The following is a 25,433-nucleotide window of genomic DNA, read 5'->3' on the forward strand; positions in this document are numbered from 1 at the left end:
TTAAATTATCATAGGTAAATATTCCAACTCCTCCGCTGCCTAGGGAGTTTTCCTTCAGATGGAATTCCAGCACTGTTCCTCAAGGTGTAGGATCGTATAATCCGACAATGTTTTTGAAGGCCACATGTGTATTGGATGTTTGAAAGCGGCTTAATTGAGGATTTATCAGTCTACCACTTATTTCAAGTTAGATTGGAGCATCATAATTATACCTTAAACAATGAGGACCAACTGCACTCAAAGCTAACAGTGGATCAGGATTACAAGACGCAGAAACACAGCAGCACTCAGCCATGTCTATCACTGTCATTTTAAAGAAGATATATAATCTGCCAGGGAAATATGACAGAAAGGTGGAGTTGTCTTTTAGAGGTAAGTGCTGGATATTGAGGAATAAGTAGTTTGCCATATGATAAATATTGTCTATTCAATTAGAGAATTGTTTTTGGAATATATTTTATTTGAATATTAAGTACTTGTATATTATGTGTGGAATGATTGAGGGACTAATATTTCATAACTTATATGCAAGACTTCAATTCTTTATACCATGTTACGATTTTAAAACATTTGTTTACGGTGCAGGATTTACTCACAAAACTAGGATCCTTCAGTGTGAGAATATAGCCATCTTCAATGAGGTAACTCTGTTTCAGTTGTTATGTGTTTACGATTAACTTCATTTATCTGCTGCTTTTTTTTTTTTTTTAAAGTTATGATTACATAATCACAACAAGATACTGACAAAAACAGCTAATATTTTAATTCCTGCTCCAGTCATAAAAGTTAGCTACACTACCGTTCAAAAGTTTGGGGTCATTTAATGTTTTTGAAAGAAATCTTTTGTTCACCAAAGTGTTGTGTTGGCAGAACTGAATTTTCAGCATCATTACTCCAGTTTTCAGTGTCACATGATCCTTCAGAAATCATTCTAATATGCTGATTTGGTGCTCAAGAAGCATATTTTATAATTATTAATGTTGAAAACAGTTGTCCATCTTAATGTTTTTGTGGAAGCTGTAAGAATTTTTTTCAGGATTTTTTTTAAAGAACAGCCTTATTTGAAATCGATTTTTTTTTACTCAAACTTTTGATCAATTGACTGTTTGTCCTTGCTGAATAAAATATTTTCTTTAAAAAAAGAAAATCACTGACCTCAAACTTTTGAGCTGTAGTGTATTATCACATATTTATATCACAGATTTAGGACAGAGCAGTTGCTTTAAAGAGTTCGCTTAAAAAGTTCAATAAAAATTCTGTCAATAATTACTCACCCTCATGTCATTCCAAAGCCGTAAGACTTTCATTCATCTTCAGAACCCAAATAAAGATCTTTTTAATGAAATCTGAGGGCTTTCTGTCCCTTTGATATTTTGTAAATGGTAAATTATGTTTTTTGCTCAAACAAAGTACTCGTGTCGCTTCATAAAATTGAGGTTAAACCACTGGAGTCACATGGATTACTTTAATGATGATTACTACCTTTCTGGGGCTTAAAAGTGGTAGTTGCGAAGGTCTATGGAGGGACAGAAAGCTCTCAGATTCCATTAAAAAGATCTTCAATTGTGTTCCGAAGATGAACAAATATTTTATGGGTTTGGAACGACACGAGGGTGAGTAATTAATAACAGAATCTTCATTTTTGGGTGAACTAACCCTTAAACCAACTTCACTTTTTATGAAATTTTTATTTGTTCATAGTATATGTGTAGAATATTGGGTGGAAAAACTGTAAAAGCAACAGATGTAGCTGCTAATTGTTATATAATTGAGATAAAATCAGTGTTTGGTTGTGTATGTTGGGAGGAGATCTTCATGTTAACCACACCTTTAGTGGTTGGTTACCATTGATATAAGGGGCTTTCTCAGAGTCTTGTAAACAGCTATGAGCTCAGATACAGTGATAAAATTAAAATATTTGACAAGGGGTCTGTCACAAGGTTATCCTTTAACTTAAGCTAACAGATATTAGAATGGTGGGAAGGACAAGAAAGAAAAGCTGTTCAGCCTGACTGAACATAAATCATGTTCAGCACTGCTTTATGAACAGGAAGTCTTTGGGATTTTCATTTATGAGAAATGCAGTGACTGTAAAGAAGGGAGTGATCTAACACAAACCTATATAAATGTGTGTCAGGAGAGATCTAAGACATACAAACATACGACACGCTGTTCTTTTGAACCCTATTCGATATCCACAAAAGTATTGAGCAGTACAAATGTTGATAATAAATGTTTCTTCAGCATTAAATCAGCATGATTTCTGAAGGATCATGTGAGACTGGAGTAATGGCTGCTGAAAATTCAGCTTTGCCATCACAGGAATAAATAACTTTTTTAAAAATATATATTAAAATAGAAAACATGTAATTTAAAATTGTACATCTCAAGATATAAGGACAAGTTGTAGCTGATAGATCCATAATCACGAGGAATGGGACATCTGAAAGAAATTTTCAGCCTGTGTGGAATAAATGAACATTTGTTTGTTTTTGTTTTTTCTGGTATTGTTTATTTATCTGACTTTAGCACTTCAGATGGCCTCACTATGGGAAAGTTGAAAGGGATGAAGTGCTGTCAATCAGTGTCTACAACTGTAGTAAGATGTTCAGCAACAGGTCAGAACATGAAAAGTATTCATTAAATATAATGAACTGATTGATTCATAAATAATATTTGAAAACAATTTGGTATATATTGTATAAGAGAGCTGTATATGTGTGCACAGATTGCTGGGGAAGCTGGTGATCAGCCTGCAGCATGTGGTGTCTGTGGGGCAACTGCTTCTCCGTGAGTCTCTGACTGACAGTCAGCACAGTCTTACTGATGTGAGTGATGAAGAGCCTCCTTGAGCTCCAGCACACTCCACACTCCTTTTACATCCCTTAAACAAATACACTTCATGATACTCTAACATTGGTGTGGTGAAAGCTGAATCATTCTAGTTGTTCGTATGGTGTAATTAGGTGTGATTGAAGCTCTTTTGTGTTGGTATGTGATGATGGATTTTATGGTGTAGATCTACATCGAGCTGGAGGTGAAGTACAGCCCTCTTCAGGGGGCGGCAGGGGGATGGGACAGTGATGACTTCATCAGAGAAGAGGACAGTGATGGGTAAACTAGGACATCTTTATCTTCATCCCATCCATCAATCTATCCATCATTCCTTTCTTCCATTAGTTCTTTCTTCGTACTTCCATTCTCTATTTCTTATTATCAATTCTTTCCTTTCTTCCATCATTCTTCCTTCCTTCTGTCCATTTTTCCTTCCATCTTTCTTGACTTCCTTCCTGTTTCCATCCATCCATCCGCCCATCCATCCATCATCCATCCATCCATCCATCCATCCATCCACCCGTCCGTCCGTCCGTCCATCCATCCATCCATCCATCCATCCACCCATCCATCAATCCACCCATCCGTCCGTCCATCCATCCATCCACCCACCCATCCACCCACCCATCCACCATCCATCCATCCATCCATCCATCCATCCATCCATCCACCTACCCATCCATCCATCCAACCATCCATCCATCCATCCACCCACCGACCCATCCATCCATCCATCCGTCCATCCATCCACCACCCATCCATCCATCCATCCATCCATCCTTCTTTCTTCAATTTTCCCTTCCTTCATTGCTTCCACTGCTTCTATCATTATAACATTTACCTTCCTTCGTTTTCCCATCCATCCTTTCTTCCTACATTACTTCTGTTTCTTTTCATCCATTCTTCCGTCCTTCCCTCCTTCTGTCCTTCCCATTCATTTTCCCTTCTTTTATTACTTCCACTCCTTCCGTGACCATCCATCCATTCTAACTTTTTCCTTCCTACATTCTTTTTCCTTGTTTGGATGGATGGAACCATCCATCCATCCATCCATCCATCCATCCACTCTTCCTTCCTTTGACTATTACCTTCTGTTCTTTCTTTCTTGTCTATCCTTACTTGTCATTTCTTCCATCCTTTCATTCATTCTTTCTCCTTACCTACATACCTTCCTTCCATCTTTCTTTCCTTCCTCTATTTCCTACCTTCCTTTCTTCCTTCAACCTTTTATTTCTTCCTACTTTCTTCCTTCTTTTCCACCCATCCATCCATCCATCCATCCATCCATCCATCTCATTTTCTCTATTCTATTTCAGCTCAGAGCTTGTCATCAGAAACACAGGTTTTACAGAACCAAGGTAGGACATCTTTAGTATGATCTACTATACATTTTCATGTCCTTTATTCATGGTATTCACACTGATATTCTCAATAATTCACAGCTCTTCAGATGGCCTGCGTCCTCAGCAGCTGGATCGTGAAACCAGGATGGTTGGTCGTAGACTTTTGAAAACTGATGACGAGAATGGAGACGAAGATGATGACAATGACTATGATGATGATTATGACTTTGCAGATATTGAATGTGCCAATGTGACATTCACTCCCATTTTGAGGTGCGATTCAATTACCTTTTAGTGTAATACATTACACCATTATGAAGCATATTGTATTGCAGTGTAATACATTACACGTTGCATAACTAAAAATGACCCCTCATGTAATTCCCATATTTGAAATCTAATCTGAGAATGTAACGAGTTTGATAAATAATACTGACTCACAGCTTTGTTCATGTGTGTAGTCGTTGCAGAGCTATAGCAAAACACGAGCTTGCTATCACACCTAAAGTGAAGTCTTTCCAGGTAAAACAATTCAATGAGGAAAACATACTTATTTCATATTCAAATAATTGTTTACCTCATAGCTGACACTGTTTGATGAGAATCTACTAGAGTAAAGACTTCTATTTCACTCTTTTTTCCCCTTAGGTGAATGTAAATGTGATTGAAGCTCAGAAACTGGTAGGGGTGAACATCAACCCAGCGGTGTATGTGACTATTGGGGATGAGAAAAGGCACACAGCTACTCAGAAGTCTACCAATTGTCCATTTTATAATGAGGTAACTGCTTGCAAAAAATTCTGCTTTAAGGCCTATTCACACCAAGAGCGATAACTAAAATGATAACAACAAAGATATAGTTCTAAAATAAATATTGTTCTAAATATAAAAGAATAGCAGAGTCCACACCTCAACTATAATGATAATATCACAGAGAAATGATACTGTTGCATCTAAAGCTTTGAGCATCTCTCTGATTGTTTTGTCTTTCAGAACTTCATGTTTGAATTCCAAGAGACACAAGATGTGCTTTTTGATAAAGTGATTGAAATTTCTGTAAGTATTTCCAGAGACACTAGAGACATACAAACAAAAAGGATTTAAAAAAAGATATAAAGGGACTTAAATAAATTTCTTATATATGTATCCATCTCCACATCCACATTTTACAACATATCAAATCCCTCAGTTCTTGCGATCTCCAAAAAGTTAAGCCAATGTTGATTCTCAGTTTTATTACGAGCTCTGTCTCATTCTCTTTTTGCCAGCAGACTCTCCTCTGTTTGGTGTTTTTTTTTTTTTTTTTAAATGGGTGATTCCCTGGAGGTTCTATATTTAGAGTGCTCCATGTCAACCTTTCTCACTCATTGTGACTAAGCTATGCCACTTCCACACCATATACACGTCAAAGTAACCGGAGCAACTTTTCTCTATTTACGAATGTGACGTGACATGCACGGCGAGTGATGCATGTATGCAATTTCCTGCGAAAAACATCCAGAAAGGTCTAAAATATAAACACTTATAATAGGCTTACCATAGTGAATCAAGGTAAGACAAAAAAAAAAAAAAAACATATTTTGGAAGAAGGATTGATGTATTGACTCATTTAAATTTTGTTAATTTTGAAGAAAAAAAGTTACACAGTGTACCTTTAAGCAAGGTCATACATTATCATATTTGATACAATATTTTATATGCATGTTGTATCTATCATGGCTATTTTCTTTATTTTTCTTATATTTTAGGTGGTTCATAAGAAAATCCTTGCCTTTATGATGTCCCACATAGGAACCTTTAAGATCGACATCAGCACAGTGTATCAGCAGCCAGGTAGCATCACGTTTTAGCATTAAAGGAGCTATATGTAAGAATTTTCATGTATTAATTGCATTTTATTGCCAGTGTGTGAACTTGGGACAAAACTTAAAAATGAGACCTTACCTGACTTTTATGTGAATGACTCAAGACGTTATTGCCGGGAAAATCAAAAGGATTGTGTGTGTTCCTGAAAAACTACGCCACGAGCATATCAGGGTATTGAATTACGTTCAGTCTCTTGAACGTTGCGTGAAGTTCGAGGACGAGCAAAAGTCGCTGGCTGCAGTTTAATTAATGGCCACCGGTGTCACTAATAACAATGTTTCTGAATTGTACATAAAGCCCTTTTAATATTTAAATAAACCAAGCTTAAGAAACAATAAATGCTGATTGCAAGATTTGATACACACAACCAGTGAACAGTACAGTCTTAGAGTTTATTGCATTGGTAAAACAGTACCATTCCCTAGACATTTTAATGGCTGTAATTAACTCATCCCAGTGGTGAAAAAGAATGATTATAGGTCTACTTAGAAACTGTAACAATGTAACTTAACACAGCCAATATATTTCACAGATCACCGTTTCTACCAGAAATGGGCTCCACTTACTGATCCAAAAGACACCCGCTCAGGAATTAAAGGCTATGTGAAGTGCACAGTTAGTGTGGTAATGAAAGGAGACCCTATGGGCATGGTCAGCCTGGCACCAGCTGGCAACCAGAATGAAGACATTGAAAAGTAAGAGCTTGCCTTATGTTACATGGCAGTTCTCCTCTTATGAAACCATTCCCCCTAAAAGAAACATTTATATTAGATGTTTGGTTCTTTGGTCATTGGCATCAATGTGTTCAGTAGATACTTTTCAGCATCTGAAGCCTAATATAATTTGGTACATTTTCATGTGATATGTAGGAACCTTCTCCTTCCAAAGAGGATGCCATCAGAACGTCCTTGGGCAAAGTTTGTCCTGAAGATCTTCAGAGCTGAAGGCCTACCCAGCATGAACTCTGGTTTCATGGGGAAGATAATGAGAGACAAGAAGGTTTTCCTTGACCCTTATGTTCAGGTCACGTTCGCAGGACAGCGGGTGATTTTCTTTCCATCTAACTTTGAATAAAACATTTTGTTCAGAGTATTTCCGACACAGAAAGTTTAAACCAGAAGAACTGAAAGTCTTTCTCATGACATGTTTGCTTAAACTCTTGGTTTTGGTACATACTTGACAATACTATTTAAACAGTCAAATGATCTAAATCTAAGAGTTTCTTTTCCTTATAATGTTCTGGTTTCATGTTTAAATTCATTTCCACACACTTATCTTATGGAAAAAAACACTATTCTCAAGACACATACACACACACACACACACACACACACAAACACACACACCCTGACAGTGCTTTTGTTTGTTAAATGGGCTGAGGTGCGTCAGTATTTGAACTGTTCTCGGAGTCTTGCTACACAGGGTGTTGGCAAACATTTCAGCTTAAAATAAATTGTTATGATGTCAGAGCTTGTCTTATGTTACAAAAAAAAAAAAAAAGTTCAAGTAGATTCAGGAGCCAAACATTACATATAGTCTGCATACAGTTTTTTTTTATTAAATTAAATCAGTTATAAAATATAGTAGAATATGCTATATATATATATATATATATATATATATATATATATATATGTAAATGCATTAAAGAATTAAAATGAATGAAAATTAATATATTTACATGTTTGGTAGGGGGAAACGTCAGTAGAAAGCAACACCAATGCTCCTGAATGGAATGAACAGATATCCTTCATTGAGCAGTTTCCTCCTCTTGCTCGGCGGATCAAAATCCAGATCCTTGATGATGCCAACATTGGAGATGTGGCTGTGGCAACACACTTCCTGGACCTTCTTCAAATCTCTAATCCCAACCGAAATGGTCAGTTTTAATATTGACTAAATGGATAGTTCACCCAAAATAGCAAATTCTGTCATCATTTACTCACCCTCATGTTGTTCCAAACCTGTATGACTTTCTTTCTTCTGTGAAACACAAAAGAAGATATTTTATAGAATGTTGGTAAACAAACATATTCTTTTCATTGTATGGTCAAAAAAAAAAAGAAAAAAAAAAGTGAGAACAAAAACTCTTCCCAACATTCTTCAAAATATCTTCATTTGTGTTCCACAGAAAAAAAGTCAGTCATACAGATTTGGAACAGCATGATAGTAAGTAAATGATGACAGAATTTTAATTTTTGTGTGACCTATCCCTTTAAGTCCAAATGTGTTTATGAATCCCTGAGTCACGTATCCGCATCCTCGTTTTAACATTTACTGTAGGTGTCTTCTGGTTACCTCAGGTTTTACCCCTTGTTGAACAACTTCTACTTTATTATACCTTCTGCAACCTACTTCCTTTCTTTACTGCATCAGGTTTCAATCCTACTTTTGGCCCAGCTTGGGTCAATCTCTACGGCTCTCCTCAAAACTCCACACTGAGAGACATCCACAGGGATCTTAATGAAGGTCTGAGTGAAGGGATCTTCTACAGGGGCAGAATGCTGCTCTCGCTGAGTGTGGAGGTTTATTCCTCTCCTACGGCTGTGGTGACGGAGAGTAAGACTGTTACTAATGTGAAGAGCACAATCAGCAGGCTTAATCTTAAACGCAAAAGCCGAAAGTCCAAGGAGAAGAAAACGGCAGGCAAAGAAGGTATTAAAAAAAAAAAATAAATAAATAAATGTATGCACACTGTAATCATTTATGGATTATGTATGGTGAAGTGTGCAATTTCTGTGCCCTTGGTGGCACTAAAAGGAATCTTTTTATTTGAGCATCCTGAATGGGCCAGACATAACAACATTAGCTCAGCCAATGGCGTGAGACTTTGGGTGGGGCTACCTGTTTGTTCAACCAATTTCAGATTTTGGGAGTGTCTGAAACTTGTTTGTCACTAGTTGCGCAGAAATTGCAACTTTTAATGTCAATATGTAATGTAAACTCACATATTGGAAATTTGCATTTATACACACACAAACATGTATCAAAGATGCTCTAGCACCATAATCTTGACTAGAGAATGATTTTATTCAGCAATGCAGAGTCCCAGTGGGCCGGTCGAGGAATCTGAAGATGTTGGCGCTGAGGTACCAGCTACCGTCACAGTGGAAGTGGAAGATGTTCACCCTCTTCCTGAGGTCAGCGAATGAGTTTGCCTGTAGAAAAGATAAACGCTATATCATGTACTATTTCAGATTATACATGGGGCTATGTGGGGATTTTTCCGTTACTGGTTATGCAGGAGGTGGTCACAAGTCTTTATGAGTGATTCAACAAATCATTCATTTAACTGATTTTTTTCAAAACACTGATTCATTTGGAAAAAAAAGCTAAGTAGTCTTTATGAGTGAGTCATTGAATCATTCACTCCGTTCATTCAAAACTAATTCAGGAATTATTGGCCACTACTATGTGTTGCTTGGAGACGAACAACGGTTTTCCTTCTTTTACTTAGTTTGGAGCTATTTTTAAACATCACAACATCACACTTGCAGTCGTGCTATTATAACATATATACAGTATTACATTTAATCGTCAGTGTATCTGTTTTTTCTAATGCAGAATTTCACTGGAGAGAAGGATGAATTTTTGTTGTTTGCATCTTTCTTCGAAGTTACAATGATTGATCCTTCTATTGGCACCAAACCTGTCACCTTTGAGCTCTCTATAGGTAAGACTGGACTGTTAATATTATAATGTCATATCCCATACCACTTAATTTAAACAGCTATTTGAGTACAAGAACAACGCTGCTTCACAGGGAACTATGGTAAAACTGCAGACGTGATAGTGAAGTCCAGCAAGAGTGGTAATCAGGAGAATCTGGCTGAGGATAGACAGCCACTGCTGGAATCAGATGATGAGCTGGAGAGAGATGAAGTTCTGAACCCTGGGCCTCGGGACAAATCCGTCACGGTGCCCAGGAGACCACAGCCCACTGAATATGACAGGTGAAATGACATCCTCAAGGCTGACAGCTTATCGCCATGTAGAGTGCAGTAGGATTATGGAGGAATAACTGAAAGCGTCAATATTTTTCTCATTCAGATCATTTAGTTGCATTCCCTTGTTCCGAGAGAAACCATGCGTCTTCGTGTGGAGCTACTTTGAGGATCACACCTTCCGATTCCACAACAGCAACTGGTTGTCCAAGATGGCTGACCGGCTGGCAAGTGCTACAGAGCAGAAATTGAATACTCTGTTTTTAATTAGCATAATTACAAATATGGCGATTTAAAATGACACTTTATTCTCTTCATGTGATTCAAAATGCATCCATTTCACATCATTGTTGGAATTGTCTAAGTTTGGATTATGTCCTATATTCGTCAAGGAATATGGCATTGATGAAGTGGAGATGCTGTTGAAAAGATCAAAAATCAAGTCTAAAGAACGTTTGGTGGATGTCGTGCTGGAATTCTTTTCCACTTGCAAGTAGGACACATTTGCATGACTATTGTATTAAGTCCATTTCACTTATTGTAGCTGTTTCTTACATAGCACATTATGGATAATAGAAAGCTTGTTCTCATCGGCTCTCAGGCAGTACTGCAGTAACTTAGACAGGAAAAGAAATGCTCGGCAAAACACCCTGGACAAGAGCCGTGTGGGGCTCATCAAAAGGAACATCGTAAGTAAACTGTATTGATTTTGGTATTATGGATATATGGTTTAGTTTTAGTAGCAGTCTTCATGGAGAATGTCATAATAATTGCCTTATTTTGCAGGTTTTGCTGGCCAAACAGATCCTGAGAATAAAAAAGAGAGTCACCAGAAATACAGTTAAAGACAGACTAGCAGATATCAAGAATATCGCAAAGAGGCTCCGCTTTCTGGCCCTAGAAGTAATGCCATCAAGATGTGCAATGTCTTAATGTTTACATTAATTTATATATACATATTTTACATGAACACACAAACGCACAATTTTTTATCACCAGAACTGTATATAAGTGTGTTTGTGTTCTCATATGTCAGCCTCAGAGCACATTGCCTGATGTGTTTTTATGGATGTTGAGTGGAGGAAGGCGAGTGGCCTATGCCAGGATCCCAGCACCCTCCATCCTCTTCTCACTGGTAGAGGAGGAGAAGGGCAAAGACTGTGGGAAAATCACTGCTGTGTATATGAAGGTGAATTCCTACATCATATTGCAATGTTTTGTTCTGTCCAAAACAATTTATACTAGCCTTCTAAAATAAAAATGGCATGAAATAGTTTGATAAATCAAAGGGTTTTCTTTAACCTCAGATGAATAAAATGGAGTGAAATATTGTTTTTGAGCAATTTTGTTTGTTGTTGTTTTGTTAAAAAATGTATATGTGTGGCTTACTTTTTATACTTTTCATTTTGTAGACCCCTGGAGGGCCAGTGGGGGAAATCTTCGCCAAACTGGAAGTCTATATGTGGCTTGGTATCACAAAGTACGCAAAAAACTGTGTCACCAGCCTTCCAGCAGAGTTTAGACCGATTTATGAAGAGGCGACATCTGGCACATTGATTCCCCGTAACATGCCTCCTACCAAATTAGCAGTGGAGGGTACTTTATCCAATACAAACATTAATATTCTCCATAATTTGTCTGGGGCAGCTTTGAAAACCAATACATTTCCATTTGAGTGACATTTGGATTCACTTTAATGAAAAGTACCATCCTTCCTTGTCCTTTCATCCAGACAGTCGTTATTTCCAGTTACGTGCTCACATTTATCAGGCGCGTGGCATCATTGCAGCTGATGACAATGGACTGTCCGACCCCTTCGCCAAGGTTGTGTTCAACACTCAGTGTCAGGTCACACGGGTAGGTCTCATAAGTTCTTTTTGTTCTATGTCCCCATAAAAAGCAATGAATATGAAAAGCACTATATGAAAACTAACTTCAGTTCCCGAAAGATGTATTGGACATTTATGACAGATCCATTAAGTCCAAATTAATCATTCAGCCTGTATTGATTTGTAATTTTGTGTCTCAGGGATTGTTAAAAGATTGTATTTTTGTCTGTAGGTGATGGAAGAAACTCTGTCCCCGACATGGTGCGAGTTACTCCTCTATAATCAGGTTTTGATGGAGGGCAGTAAGGACGAGTACAGAGAAGACCCTCCTTTGGTCATCATCAACATCTATGACTACAACAAACTAGTGAGTGATAGTTTGCAATGCATTCAAATGTTTTGATATGCTATAATCTGTGAATCACCTGTAAATTCCACACAAAGAATACAAAAATTATGCAAAACAAGAGCATAGATTTAGAACTTCAAATAGTTCCTATTTAGGAAGTGTATTTATATTCATGAATAGTTCACAGTAACTGGATGTCAGACTTAGTAATATTTATTATACAGTATAATTTATTTGATTTATGTGTGGTGTATTTGAATGTTACTACAGGGCAGTCCACAAGCCCTTGGTCGTGCTTTTGCAAAGCCAGAGCTGAAGTTTGTGGAAGAGCCATATGAAAAGCCCCAGCTGCAGTTTTTTGAGATCACAAAAGGCAAGAGCAAAGCTGGGGAAATTTTGGCTGCTCTTGAGCTAATCGAGTTGGATTACTCCAGCTTTGGAGAGGTGGGACCCCTGCTTTTTCTCATTAATTTCAGTTCAAATGACTGAGTAGAGAATCTACTTTAACGCACACATACACATGACTAAAAGCATTCATTTGTCTGTTAGAGAGCAGCTTTATACATCTGAATGGATAAAAAGATAAATTTGAATAGAAAGCTCAATTAACCATTTCCAGCATCCTTCAGAAATCATTCTGATATGCTGATTTGGTGCTCAAGAAACACATAACATTATAAATGGATTTACTGTCACATTTAATGCATCCTAGATTATTAATTTCTTTTAAAAATCTTACTGACCCCAAACTATTGAACAGTAGTGTATATACACAGTATATGTTTCTCTATATTTTATCTGAAGATAAAGATTACTTGTTGCCAATCCGTCTGCTAAATTCAACTCCACCTCTATATACAACTGAACGTGTCAAAATAAGTCTTTTAAATGTCATGTATGTGTGCTGTGAATCCATCTCAGCCAGCTCTGCCACTGGATGTTGACCCCAAAGAACCACAATACATTAAAGAAGAATGCCATTATATTATTCCTGCAGGAATTCGACCCGTGCTGAGGAAATACAGAATAGAGGTACAAAGGCACAACCTACAACCTTGAACAGAAGTAAACTCAATCAAAATCACAAGAGTTGTATTTAACATCAACATTTAAAGGTCTTAAATGCACAAGAACAAATTGATTTTTCACATAAAACAGATGTGTTTATAAATCAATCACCAAGAGAGCATTTTAAATAGCAGCAAGTGGTGACCTACTGCACAAGTTTGCCAGCTGACTGGTTTGGTACGTGTCTACAGTGTTTTCAACTCAAACCCTTAAATGGCAGGTGCTGTACTGGGGCCTGAGGGACCTGAAAAGGGTCAACCTGTTTGAAGTGGAGCGGCCTCAAGTGAAGATGGAGTGTGCGGGCCAGATGATCGAGTCGGAGGAAATTCAGAGCTACAAGCTGAACCCCAACTTCAATGATGTGGTTAAACACTTTGATGTTGTAAGACTCCCTCTTATTAAAGTATTAGACCTTATCTTAAGAGCTGTGTTAAGAACATACTTGCCATGCAAGCTTTGATCACATATCCTGTCTCAGAATTACAAAGCAAAGCTGGTGAGATTCTGGCTGCTGTTGAGTTCTTTTAATTTAATAGTCTGATGTCTTGCTCAGAATGATTCATTGCAAAATATGTAGTCAATGTCTTTGTTTGTTGTAGGTTTTTAATTATGATTGCTTGGCGATGCCTATTGCAAACACCAATGCAATTTGATGAAGATGATTTAAAATTAATCATCTACTGCATACTTTTATTTTTTATCACAATTGCACAATGTCTCATAACTGTGTCCTCAGGAGCTTCCAGAACTTGTCTACCTGCATCCTCCTCTTACTATCTTCGTTATGGAGCAGAGGGCGTTTGGGAGGCTGGTCTTGGTGGGAACTCACGTGGTTCAAAACATTGTGCAATTTGGGCCCAGGGACCAAGAGGAGTGGAAAGATGAGGAGGAGGAGCCTGAGGGTATGGAACCGTCTATAGTTCATATGTTTGTGGTTTAAAGGCCAAAATGAAAGCATCTGCTGTCCTGATATATGTGTACATAAATATTTTACCTTTAAAAGACTCTCCACCAGACTCTCATGCTGTACAAAATAGCATGTCATGAAACTTTGTTGAAATGAGAAAGGACAGTGACCACACTCTTAGACTGCTCTAGTTTAAGATACATATTCTGGTTCATTTTTAGGGCCTGAACACCAATGGTGTGAGGACCCTATTGTAATTGCTTGGTCAATTCTTCTTCTTCTCCGAAATAAATCGCATTTTTGAGGGCCTAAACATTTTCGAAAACTCATGAAACTTCGCACATCAGAAGTGGTGAAAATTTACGTCTGATATGGGTTTCAGAATTAGGTGTGGCAAAATGGCTCAATAGCGGCACCTACAAAATTTCAATTAAGTGCCCTTCGCGCTATGCTTTACGTACAGGTATGAAATTCGGTAGACACATGTAACAGCCCAATACCTACAAGAAAGTCCCTGGGTGCAACAGGAAGTGAGATATTTTTAATTTTCTCTGCAAAATTTTGGCAGTTTTTGCCATTTCCAGACATTGATTTTTAACAAACTCCTCCTAGAGCTTCAATCAGATCAACATTCAGTCTAATCTAAAGGCCTTTGCGACATTAAATTGTGAAGATCTTGAGTTTTCGCTGAAAGGTCTGTCCGTAGCGGCTGACAAAATTCGATGTTTTGCCATGAAACAGGAAGTTGTTGTAACTCGGACATGCAATGTCCAGTCTGCCTCAAACTTCACATGTGTGATAAGAGTCCTGCCCTGAACACATCTACATTATATTAATTATAATATTCACTATAATATTCAGTTATAGTAATAGCGCCACCCACTGGCAACAGGAAGTGACGTGTTTAACACTGTGATGCACTAGCAACATATATGCAACTGAGTACTAAACATGCTAGAAACATTCTAAAACATGCTAGCAACACTTAGCTGAGTGCAAAAGCATGCTATTATCGTCACGAAGTTGTTGTAACTCAAGCATACGATGTCCAATCTGTCTCAAACTTCACGTTTGATAAGTGTTCTGGCTTGAAGACATCTACACGCCAAAATTTAGTTATAGTCATATTGCCACCAGCTGGTAGCAGGAAGTATGGCAAATACAAATGACTGATGTTGTCCTCCTATATTTATATACTTAAATGGATACTGCCCACCGTTTTCTGTTTTCCTAAAGCCACCGGCTGGTGGTGGCATGAGTGCGAGAGCCCTTCCTTTTTAAATGCTGGTGATGATATAGTGGTTTTTGATTAATATTAAGTATTTTGCACATTAATAATTCAGTCAACTCATTTTTCATTCATGTTTTCGACAACAACACACAAGAATTACTTGCAACAAATTGCAAAATATAGCTCATTAGACTTTTACTATATTTACTATATTACTATATTTTGAGATTTGCTCATTTCTTGTAATGTTTGTGAAGACTGTTTCTCCCATTTTTTTCTTTTTTTAGAACAAACACTTTTTTGCACTCACAATTATATTCATTTCTACCTGAACAGTGAAGGATATTTCTAAATGTTTAAATGACCCTCAATTCCAAGTTTTAAATTATGCACATTACTACCATTCAAAATTTTGGGGACGGTAAGATTTAAAAAAAAATAAATTAATACCTTTATTCAGCAAGGATGCATTAAATTGATCAAGTGACAGTAAAGATATTTATAATATTATAATTTCTATTTCAAATAAGTTTCTTCTCATCAAAGAATCCTGAAAAACAATGTATCATGGTTTCCTGATGTATCATAGTTTCCTTAAACTGATTTCTGAAAGATCATGTGACCCTTAAGACTGGAGTAATGGCTGCTAAAAATTCAGCTTTGCCATCACAGGAATAAATTACATATTAAATATATTAAAACAGAAAACATCTATGTATGTCAGTTGTAATAATATTTTCACAATACTATATTTTGATCAAATAAATGCAGCCAGTTTTCTTTTAAAAATGTTAAAAATTGTACTGACCCCATACTTTTTGAACTGTAGTGTACATAATTGGAGGATGACCACATTTTCATTAATATCAGTATACCTGCACATCTAAACATGGTAATTGACATTGTCTGGTTTTTAATATGGCAAATTCCTAAACATTCTCTTGTGATTTTAGAGAAGAAGCCTCCCAAGAAGACCACTCCACTAACCACAGTGATTACCATGGATTTAGGAGGACTTCCATTGAAGCATTCCAAAATTCCTATCAACCCTCTTAACTTAGTCACAGTAAGTTCCACCGTCCATTTTTCAGCCCATAAGAATGACCACTTTTTTCAGTGTTCCTTAAATTTACATGCAAAATGGTTACAAAATTATATCTGACATCTTCCATCAGTTTTCAGAGGTTTTGCAAATACTTTTATTCAGCCACATAGAGCTGCCATGTGGTCATGGGGTATCTACTCTGGGTGCGATGACGTTAGTTGGCTGCTTTGGGATGTTTGAAATAGCTCCTAATGAGTACTTAGCGCACATGTTTTTAACCATCCACGGTCTGCAGTTATTAAATGTGAAGCCCTTTGCACCCATTAACCTGTTGATTATGGTGTGAATCTGCTGGTTTGTTGAGCGCAGTGAAGTGTTTTCCTGTGGCAGTTTGAGCTCCTGCTGTTAGATCACTTTGATTAATTGGCCAGCCACTGCATAGCCAAGACCCCTGCTGACATCCAAATGGGAGGCTTTCAATCATGAGTGTGTGTGTGTGTGTATGACTTTTAAAAATCCGTGTTCATGTTTAGAGTGTTAAGGCCTGTTCACAAATTAAAACCATGGAAGGTCATGAGGGTGTGTAAATGACAGAATTTAAATTTTAAAATAAAAGTATTTGTGCAAAACTGCATTTTCAGTCTCCAATCAAAAAGGTGATTAAAAAAGAGGAGGAGTTAGAGGAGGAGCCGCCAGAAAAGGAGGAGCTTGATTGGTGGTCTAAATATTATGCATCACTGGCTGAACTCGAAAAACAGGTGATAACTGATTTTGATAATGTTTTTTTTTTTTTTTTTTAATTGTGTGCCTTTGTTGTTTTCTTCAACATGTAAAAGTCTTGTGTCTTGTTTCTCTTCCTCAGGAGGAGAAAGAGGATGACCTGGAAGATGTTCAAGATGGAGGTATTATAAATGCAGTGCATGAAACAAACTTAAAAGAATATATATATATATATATATATATATATATATATAAAACTGCACTAACCAATCAGACAGAGGCCTAAAAATGTATTTGGACACGCTTAAAATTGATTGAGGTAAATTACCTCATACATGCACTAAAATCAGCTACGGACTGATAAATTTCCTCTAAGAAAAGGTCTAGCATAATATGTTTGCACTTTATAGATGCCACTTGGTTTGAGCTTTCTTATGTGATGACATTCATCCATTTTACTGTGACCTAAGTGACCACATACTCCACTTTAAGTAAAATGCTTAGGCCTGAATGTATTTCAAAGCATCAATGTCACATTCTGCAGATGGAGCACCACTGACCATGTCTGCACTAGAGGTAGAGGACGATGAGGCTGTGATTGAAATAGAGCCTCCTGCTCCAAAGAGGAAGAACATTGCCACCTTACAGGTTTGAAATATTCTTTAAACTGCAGTTATTTTATTTGTGAAAACATTTCAATATGTTTACAGTGTTTCGTTTCCATTCATAGACCAACTAAAACAATTTACCATATACATTTTCTGCCTTTTTTCTTTTTTATTTCATTCTCCAGCTTTACAAGTCTGAACTTGAAAATGAATTTAGTCAGTTCATGGATTGGTTGCACACATTTCCTGTCTACAAAGGCAAATCCAGCCTGGACGATGAAGAGGAAGATGAAAGTACGAGATATATGGGTAAATATAAGGTGAGATGTGCGTTTTGGCAAGCTCTCAACAGTGTGACGGCATGCATAAAGGAAGTTGAGGATTAGAGGTTAAACCCAAGCTGTGCTTCATTGCAGGGTTCGTTTCTGATATACCCCATTGCTCCCGAAGACGAGGATGCAGACTGTCAGATCACTAATGCAATTCCCAAAAATACACCCATCAAAGTCCTAGTGAGGGTGTATGTAGTAAAAGTGAGTATCAACAAAAAAACCCAATATATATATATATGTACACTATATTGCCAAAAGTATTGGGACACCCCTCCAAATCACTGAATTCAGGTGTTCCAATCACTTCCATGGCCACAGGTGTATAAAATCAAGCACTTAGGCATGCAGACTGCTTCTACAAACATTTGTGAAAGAATGGGTCGCTCTCAGGAGCTCAGTGAATTCAAGCGTGGTACCATGATAGGTTGCCACCTGTGCAATAAATTCCATTCGTGAAATTTCCTCACTATTAAATATTCCACGGTCAACTGTTAGTGCTATCATAACAAAGTGGAAGCAATTGGGAATAACAGCAACTCAGCCACGAAGTGGTAGGCCATGTAAAATCACAGGCACACAGTGCGCAGAAGTCGCCAACTTTCTGCAGAGTCAATAGCTACAGACCTCCAAACTTCGTGTGGCCTTCAGATTAGCTCAAGAACAGTGCGTAAAGAGCTTCATGGAATGGGTTTCCATGGCCGAGCAGCTGCATCCAAGCCTTACATGACCGAGTGCAATGCCAAGTGTCGGATTCAGTGGTGTAAAGCATGTGGAGACGTGTTCTCTGGAGTGACCAATCACGCTTCTCTGTCTGGCAATCCGATGGACGAGTCTGGGTTTGGCTGTTGCCAGGAGAATGGTACTTGCCTGACTGCATTGTGCTAAGTGTAAAGTTTGGTGGAGGGGGGATTATGGTGTGGGGTTGTTTTTCAGGGGTTGGGCTTGGCCCCTTAGTTCCAGTGAAAGGAACTCTGAATGCTTCAGCATACCAAGATATTTTGGACAATTTCATGCTCCCAACTTTGTGGGAACAGTTTGGGGATGGCCCTTTCCTGTTCCAACATGACTGCGCACCAGTGCACAAAGCAAGGTCCATAAAGACATGGATGAGCGAGTTTGGTGTGGAGGAACTTGACTGGCCTGCACAGAGTCCTGACCTCAACCCGATAGAACACCTTTGGGATGAATTAGAGTGGAGACTGCGAGCCAGGCCTTCTCGCCAACAACACTGCCTGACCTCACAAATGCGCTTCTAGAAGAATGGTCAAAAATTCCCATAAACACACTCCTAAACCTTGTGGAAAGCCTTCCCAGAAGAATTGAAGCTGTTATAGCTGCAAAGGGTGGACCAACTCCATATTAAACCCTACGGATTAAGAATGGGATGTCATTAAAGTTCATGTGCACGTAAAGGCAGGCGTCTCAAAACTTTTGGCAATATAGTGTATACTCAGTACCTGCAGGATGTGTAGGTGGGGGAGTGAATGAACAGCGCTCTCTTCCACTCTCATTACCTACAACTGAGGTGCCCTTGAGCAAGGCACCTAACCCCCACTGCTCTGGGTGTGTGTTCATGGTGTGTGTGTTCAATTCTGTGCACAGTTTGTTGACAGAGTGGACATTAACTTTTTGATTTTAGGTTGTTTATATGAATGTATGAGTGAAAATGTATATAACTTGATCTTTTGGTGAACCGGCAGACGTCTTTCTGGTAACTAACGTCTACAAGCTCACATTTAGATCTGCCACCATTCAATCAGCAGCCGACTGATAGAATTAAGTCCCGGACTCCATTTCTATCTTTTCTGATAATCTGTTTCTCTATGCTGTGTCACAATACAGAAGAAATTATCTGTCGCTACTTCAGTTACATCGCAACTTAAAATTTTTCACGATTTGCATCACCGTTTACATTTTGCCATTAAATAATCCTGCATGTGTCACAATTAAACAAGAATATACACATTGCATGCATCACTATGGTATGGTGTTTTCCTTCAAGTCTCCATGTATTTTCTATTCATTTATCTGAATGAACTATTTATGCTTCTTTTCCTTGTGAACCCTAAGGCAACCAATCTGGCACCCACAGACCCAAATGGAAAGGCAGACCCCTATGTGGTGGTGAAAGTTGGCCAGCAGCAAATGGACAGCAAAGAGCGCTACATTCCCAAACAACTGAACCCAGTGTTTGGAGAGTAAGTGCAGTCTGTTCACAAAATGAATGGGAGAAACCACAGCGTTCTGTATGGTTGCTGTAAGAATGGAAAAATTACATTTTTCACTAAGGCTTTGCCTGTATTTTTAACTCTTGAAAGCACATGCACATTGGCAGCTGTAAATTATAATCTATGATATCATTGTTGTCAGATTTGTTTATTGATTTGATGTGCTGCGTCCTCGTCTCCCCACAGAGTGTTCGAGCTGACCGTGTCCTTCCCTTTGGAGACAGAGCTCACGCTGTACGTGTTTGACCATGACCTTGTGGGCTCTGATGACCTGATTGGCGAGACCCGCGTGGACCTGGAGAACCGTTTCTTCAGCCGCCACCGTGCCGGGTGTGGCCTGGCCCTTCATTATGATAAGTGGGTAATGGCTTTAGCCTGTGATGATGATGGCGATAATGATTATAATGATGATTAGTAGGCCTATTATTATCTTTGTCGTGACCACTACTGTCATTGTCATTATTGTCTTCGTCGTCATCAGAATTTCTGAAAGCTCATTGATTGCTTTAAAGCTCACATTAGGAGAGCTCTCAGTTGATTGTTTGCAGCTGCAGTGTTTTAGACTGAGACAAATCATGCCGTTTTGTGGCCTGATTTTCATTTGACTCTCTACAGGTTAAATCAGATTAGACTGTCTTGTGATTTCAGGGATGGCTATAATAAATGGAGAGATGCCAAGAAACCCACTGCGATATTATTGGAGCTCTGCCGCAAAAATGGGATTCCATCTCCAGAATACCGGGAGTCTGAAATTAAAGTTCTCAACAAGATCTTCAAAGTTCCCAATGAGGCTTTTCCTGAAGGTGGAAATGTCGTTTTATTAATTTAAAGCAAAAGTTCTAAAGCTTCATGTAATACAAAAATAAACTTTTTGTTCTGTTTCACTGTTTTCTGGAAGAAAAATGGAGTTTGGCTCAAAACAGAGATACAGGGGCAAAATGCTATTTTGTTTTTTTTAATTTATTTATATATACATATACTTTTTTGAAAATATATATATATATAATAAATTATAAAACATATATATATTTTATATACATTTGTGTGTGTGTGTATATATATATATATATATATATATAATTAAATATATAATTATAAATAAATTATTAAAAAATTATAAATATAAATAAATAAATAAATAAATAAAAATCTATATATATTGCATTTGCATATTTAGTCAATGCACCAATAAATTTTCAATTAGAATGAGGTCTTGTAACACACCATATTGGAGGTATCTGTTCATAAATAACTGATTATTAATATGAGACTTTGGTCCTTCAGAGTTGCTGAAGAAGAATAAGAAGACAGAGGAAGACTACGTAGAGCTGGATGAGCATAAAGCTCTGAATGTCCTCCAGCGCTGGAAAGAGATGAGAGAGTTCTGTGAGGGAGCGTGTCCTCTGGTTCCTGAGCATGTGGAGGTCCGCTCACTGCTTAACGCGGAAAAGCCAGGCCTTCCTCAGGTCAGACTCCATCACACACGATGACTTGTTAGCATTCTTAGTCAAGCCGGTTAGCCTGGATCAAATCTTCACTTACATTATTAATAATGTGGTGCTCATGCACTGAAGTTCGAGTTTGATTTCCATTGTTATTCCTTCCCATTTTTTCCTCATAGTTTTTCATCTTTGATCTAATATACTCCAATTAAAGATGTATTTCATAAAGTCAAATTACTCTATGTAGTTGCGACATAATCTCTTATGTCTTTGCCTTTTACTTGACAGGGTTATGTTCACATGTGGATTGACATGTTTCCTGTAGATGTTCCTCCACCACCACCTGTTAATATCAAACCTAGACTTCCAGAGAGGTAATCGAGATATCACATTATAATGAAGCAATATTTATTGTGCCTCACAGTGAGCGTGACCATTTTAATGTCTTGTTTAAAGGATACAATGTCACCAGAAAGACTAAATATAGAGAATTAAAGATCTGAAGATTCCTACATTTCTCTCAAGAATAATCAGTCTGTTCTTTTAATGTACATCTTGCTGATGCGCTATATTTGTGTAATGAGAGAATATTTAACCCTTTGTCTCTAGTTATGAGCTGCGTGTGATCATCTGGAATACTGACGATGTGGTACTGGATGACGTCAATCCTTTCACTGGAGAGCCATCAAGTGACATCTATGTTAAAGGGTCAGGATGCACAAGAAAATAAATTAAAGCTTCTCTGATACGAATTTACATTTCTCGTATAAAATTCAATAATTATATTCTAAATATAAAATTTATATTTTATATTTATTAGAATATATATTCTAAATATAAAAACTAACATCTATACTGTTTAAAGGTTTGGGGTCAGTAGATGTATGAAAAGATTTCTATTTCAAATAAAAGCTTTTATTTCGAACTTTATTTTCATCAAAAATCCTGAAAAAAATGTATCACAGTTTCCACACAAATATTAAGCAGCACATAAATATTAAAAAATGTAATAAAAAGTATTATAATTATATTTATAATTAATTTGTAATATTTGTTTATAAAAATATATGTACATATGCATGTGCATTTATGTGTATTACATTCACCAGCTGGATTAAAGGTCTGGATGATGAGAAACAGGAGACGGATGTGCATTTTAATTCCCTCACTGGTGAAGGCAACTTCAACTGGCGCTTTGTCTTCAACTTTGACTATCTTCCTACGGAGAAGGAGGTCATCTACAAGAAGAAGGAGTCTCTGTTCGCCATTGAGGAGACTGAGTTCCGCCAGCCGGCTGTTCTGGTGCTTCAGGTCTGGGATTATGACCGCATCGGTTCCAATGACTTCTTGGGTTAGTGGTTTTAGTCACTGGTGGTCAAATATGAAATCTAGTTACATTTTCTAGTTAGTCAGTAAAAACATCAATTTCCTTTCTAACTGTTGTGGCTAGGATCCATAGAGTTGCGTCTCAGCGATATGGTCCGGGCAGCAAAATCATCAGAGCAGTGCAGCATCAAGATGGCCAAAGACAAGGCTGGCCCTCGCTTCTCCATCTTCCGCAGCAAGAGGATGAAGGGCTGGTGGCCGCTCATCAAACTAAAGAGCCAGGAGGACATCGAGAGAGAGGAGAGAGAGGCAGAACAAGAGAGGAAAACCAAGAAGAAGAAGAAAAAGAAGGCCAGCAAGCGTAGCAATATGAAACCAGAAGATCTGCAGTTTGTGGACAACAGTGGAAGCACCTTCCTCTTAATGGTACAAGAACTTCTTTAGTGCACCAACATTGAGTACAATGAATGTAGTAACCAGTCTTGGGGAAAATTACTTTGAAAAGTAATGCATTACAATATAGCGTTAGTCCCTAAAAAGGTAACTAATTGTGTTACTTTTTATGGAAAGTAATGCATTACGTTACTTTTGCGTTACTTTTCTCATCTGGGCTGGGCTGATTGTTTGTTTGTATAATGACAAAAAAGCTCTATTTTTGACAAATGTAAAGGCCCTCGTTGAGGTGTCAGTCAATAAAAGGGAAAACAAAGTAACTTGCGTTACTTTTTTGAAAAGGTAACTCAGATATTTTGTTGTAAATTTAAAAGTAATGCGTTACTTTACTAGTTACTTGAAAAAAGTAATCTGATTACGTAACTCGCGTTACTTTGTTACCCCCCGAAACTGGTAGTAACACACTTGTTTACTTTGTAAAGGCGGACTCAAACCCTTCGTTCATTTCTGTGGTTTGCAGGGTAAAGTAGAGGCAGAGTTCCACTTAGTGACTGCTGAAGAAGCTGAGAAGAACCCTGTGGGAAAAGCACGTAAAGAACCTGAACCTCTGGACAAGCCAAAGTAAGGGACTAAAATGCATTAATATAACATCTTTTTATTTTAATTGTCATGTACTTGCTAAAATGTGCTACATAAATACGTTTTTGTCCCCTCAAGCCGTCCCAAGACATCCTTCAACTGGTTTGTGAACCCCTTGAAGACCTTTGTGTACTTCATCTGGAAGAAGTACAAGAAGTATATCATTGCTTTGATCATTCTGGTTATCCTGGGGCTTTTCCTCTTCCTGATCCTCTACACCCTGCCTACACACATCAGCCAGCTTATTGTTAATGGATGAGACTGTGGAAACGCACATAAACAGAAATGTATGCATGGATCAACAGGGGAAATAACGATACCTATGTGTACATAGCCAATATTTGTTTTTAATGGGAAACGCATGAGCATTAATATCTAGAATAACACTTTAACAATACAAACAATTGCCTGTCAATAAATTCAGTGCAGTTTAATGCTTTATGATTCAATGTACACTACTGTTCAAATGTTTGGGGTCAGTAAGATTTTTTTAAAGAAATACTTTCATTCATCAAGGATGCATTAAATTGATCAAAAAAGACATTTACATTGTTACAGAAGAGTTCTAGTAAATTCTCTATCAAAGAATCCTAAAACAATGACGTTTTTTACACAAAAATATTAAGCAGCACAACTGTTATTCACATTGATAATAATAATATATGTTTCTTAAGCACCAAATCAGCATATCAGAATGATTTCTGAAGGATCATTTGACACCGTAGACTGGAGTAATGATGCTGAAAATTCAGCTTTGATCACAGGAATAAATTACATTTTAAAATATATTAAAATAGAAAATAGTTATGTTAAATTGTAATAATATTTCACATTCAAAACAATGCATTTTTACTATATTTATGATCAAATAAATACAGCCTTGGTGACTTTCAATTTCAAAAACATTAAAAAATTTTACCCACCCCAAACTTCCAATCATGCTGCTGTTTTTTAATGTATTAATTTTAATATATATATTTTTTGTGATATGATAATCACTAACTGTTAAAAATATTACAGGTTGTTTAAGAAAACCTTGTAAGTTGCATAAATAAAATGATCTTGTAATGAACCTCAGTTCATTCCATTTACTAACATTGTCTAAAATGAATGTCTTCAATTTGACTGAAAAAAGGAATGGAAAATGTAAACACCAAAAAATATTGCTTTCATTTAAAAAAAAAACTATTTGATTTATGTCTACACTGTCAGGACTTACACTGCTTGCTGTTTTTCCAAAATATTTCCATACTGTATGTCAAGTTTTACAGGGTATTGTTTGCAGGGGTAGAGAAGGAGCAGAGACATCAGGTAGATTTACACAGGGA

General features: G+C 37.4%; 1 protein-coding gene across 1 annotated transcript; it reads left to right on the forward strand.

Annotated features, from left to right (window-relative positions):
* The first annotated feature begins 92 nt into the window (after positions 1–92).
* fer1l4 (fer-1 like family member 4) lies at positions 93–25,177 on the forward strand. Its single transcript, XM_051912772.1, has 46 exons — positions 93–372; positions 586–641; positions 2,530–2,618; positions 2,729–2,828; positions 3,020–3,114; positions 4,152–4,193; positions 4,278–4,451; positions 4,640–4,700; positions 4,827–4,958; positions 5,172–5,234; positions 5,927–6,011; positions 6,577–6,739; positions 6,914–7,088; positions 7,737–7,923; positions 8,421–8,699; positions 9,081–9,184; positions 9,609–9,717; positions 9,808–9,997; positions 10,095–10,215; positions 10,381–10,481; positions 10,590–10,677; positions 10,775–10,891; positions 11,025–11,177; positions 11,401–11,584; positions 11,721–11,845; positions 12,050–12,184; positions 12,437–12,610; positions 13,088–13,198; positions 13,455–13,616; positions 13,971–14,136; positions 16,326–16,438; positions 17,059–17,175; positions 17,280–17,319; positions 17,682–17,785; positions 17,931–18,065; positions 18,162–18,278; positions 20,148–20,275; positions 20,492–20,662; positions 20,954–21,108; positions 21,590–21,771; positions 22,036–22,121; positions 22,357–22,455; positions 22,857–23,098; positions 23,198–23,499; positions 23,987–24,087; positions 24,184–25,177. Exons 1-46 carry the CDS (start codon positions 294–296, stop codon positions 24,362–24,364), a joined length of 6,093 nt encoding a protein of 2,030 aa, XP_051768732.1. The 5' UTR covers positions 93–293; the 3' UTR covers positions 24,365–25,177.
* Positions 25,178–25,433: the final 256 nt, after the last annotated feature.

This window comes from Ctenopharyngodon idella, chromosome 11, assembly GCF_019924925.1.
Source record: "Ctenopharyngodon idella isolate HZGC_01 chromosome 11, HZGC01, whole genome shotgun sequence".
Taxonomy (NCBI): domain Eukaryota; kingdom Metazoa; phylum Chordata; class Actinopteri; order Cypriniformes; family Xenocyprididae; genus Ctenopharyngodon; species Ctenopharyngodon idella.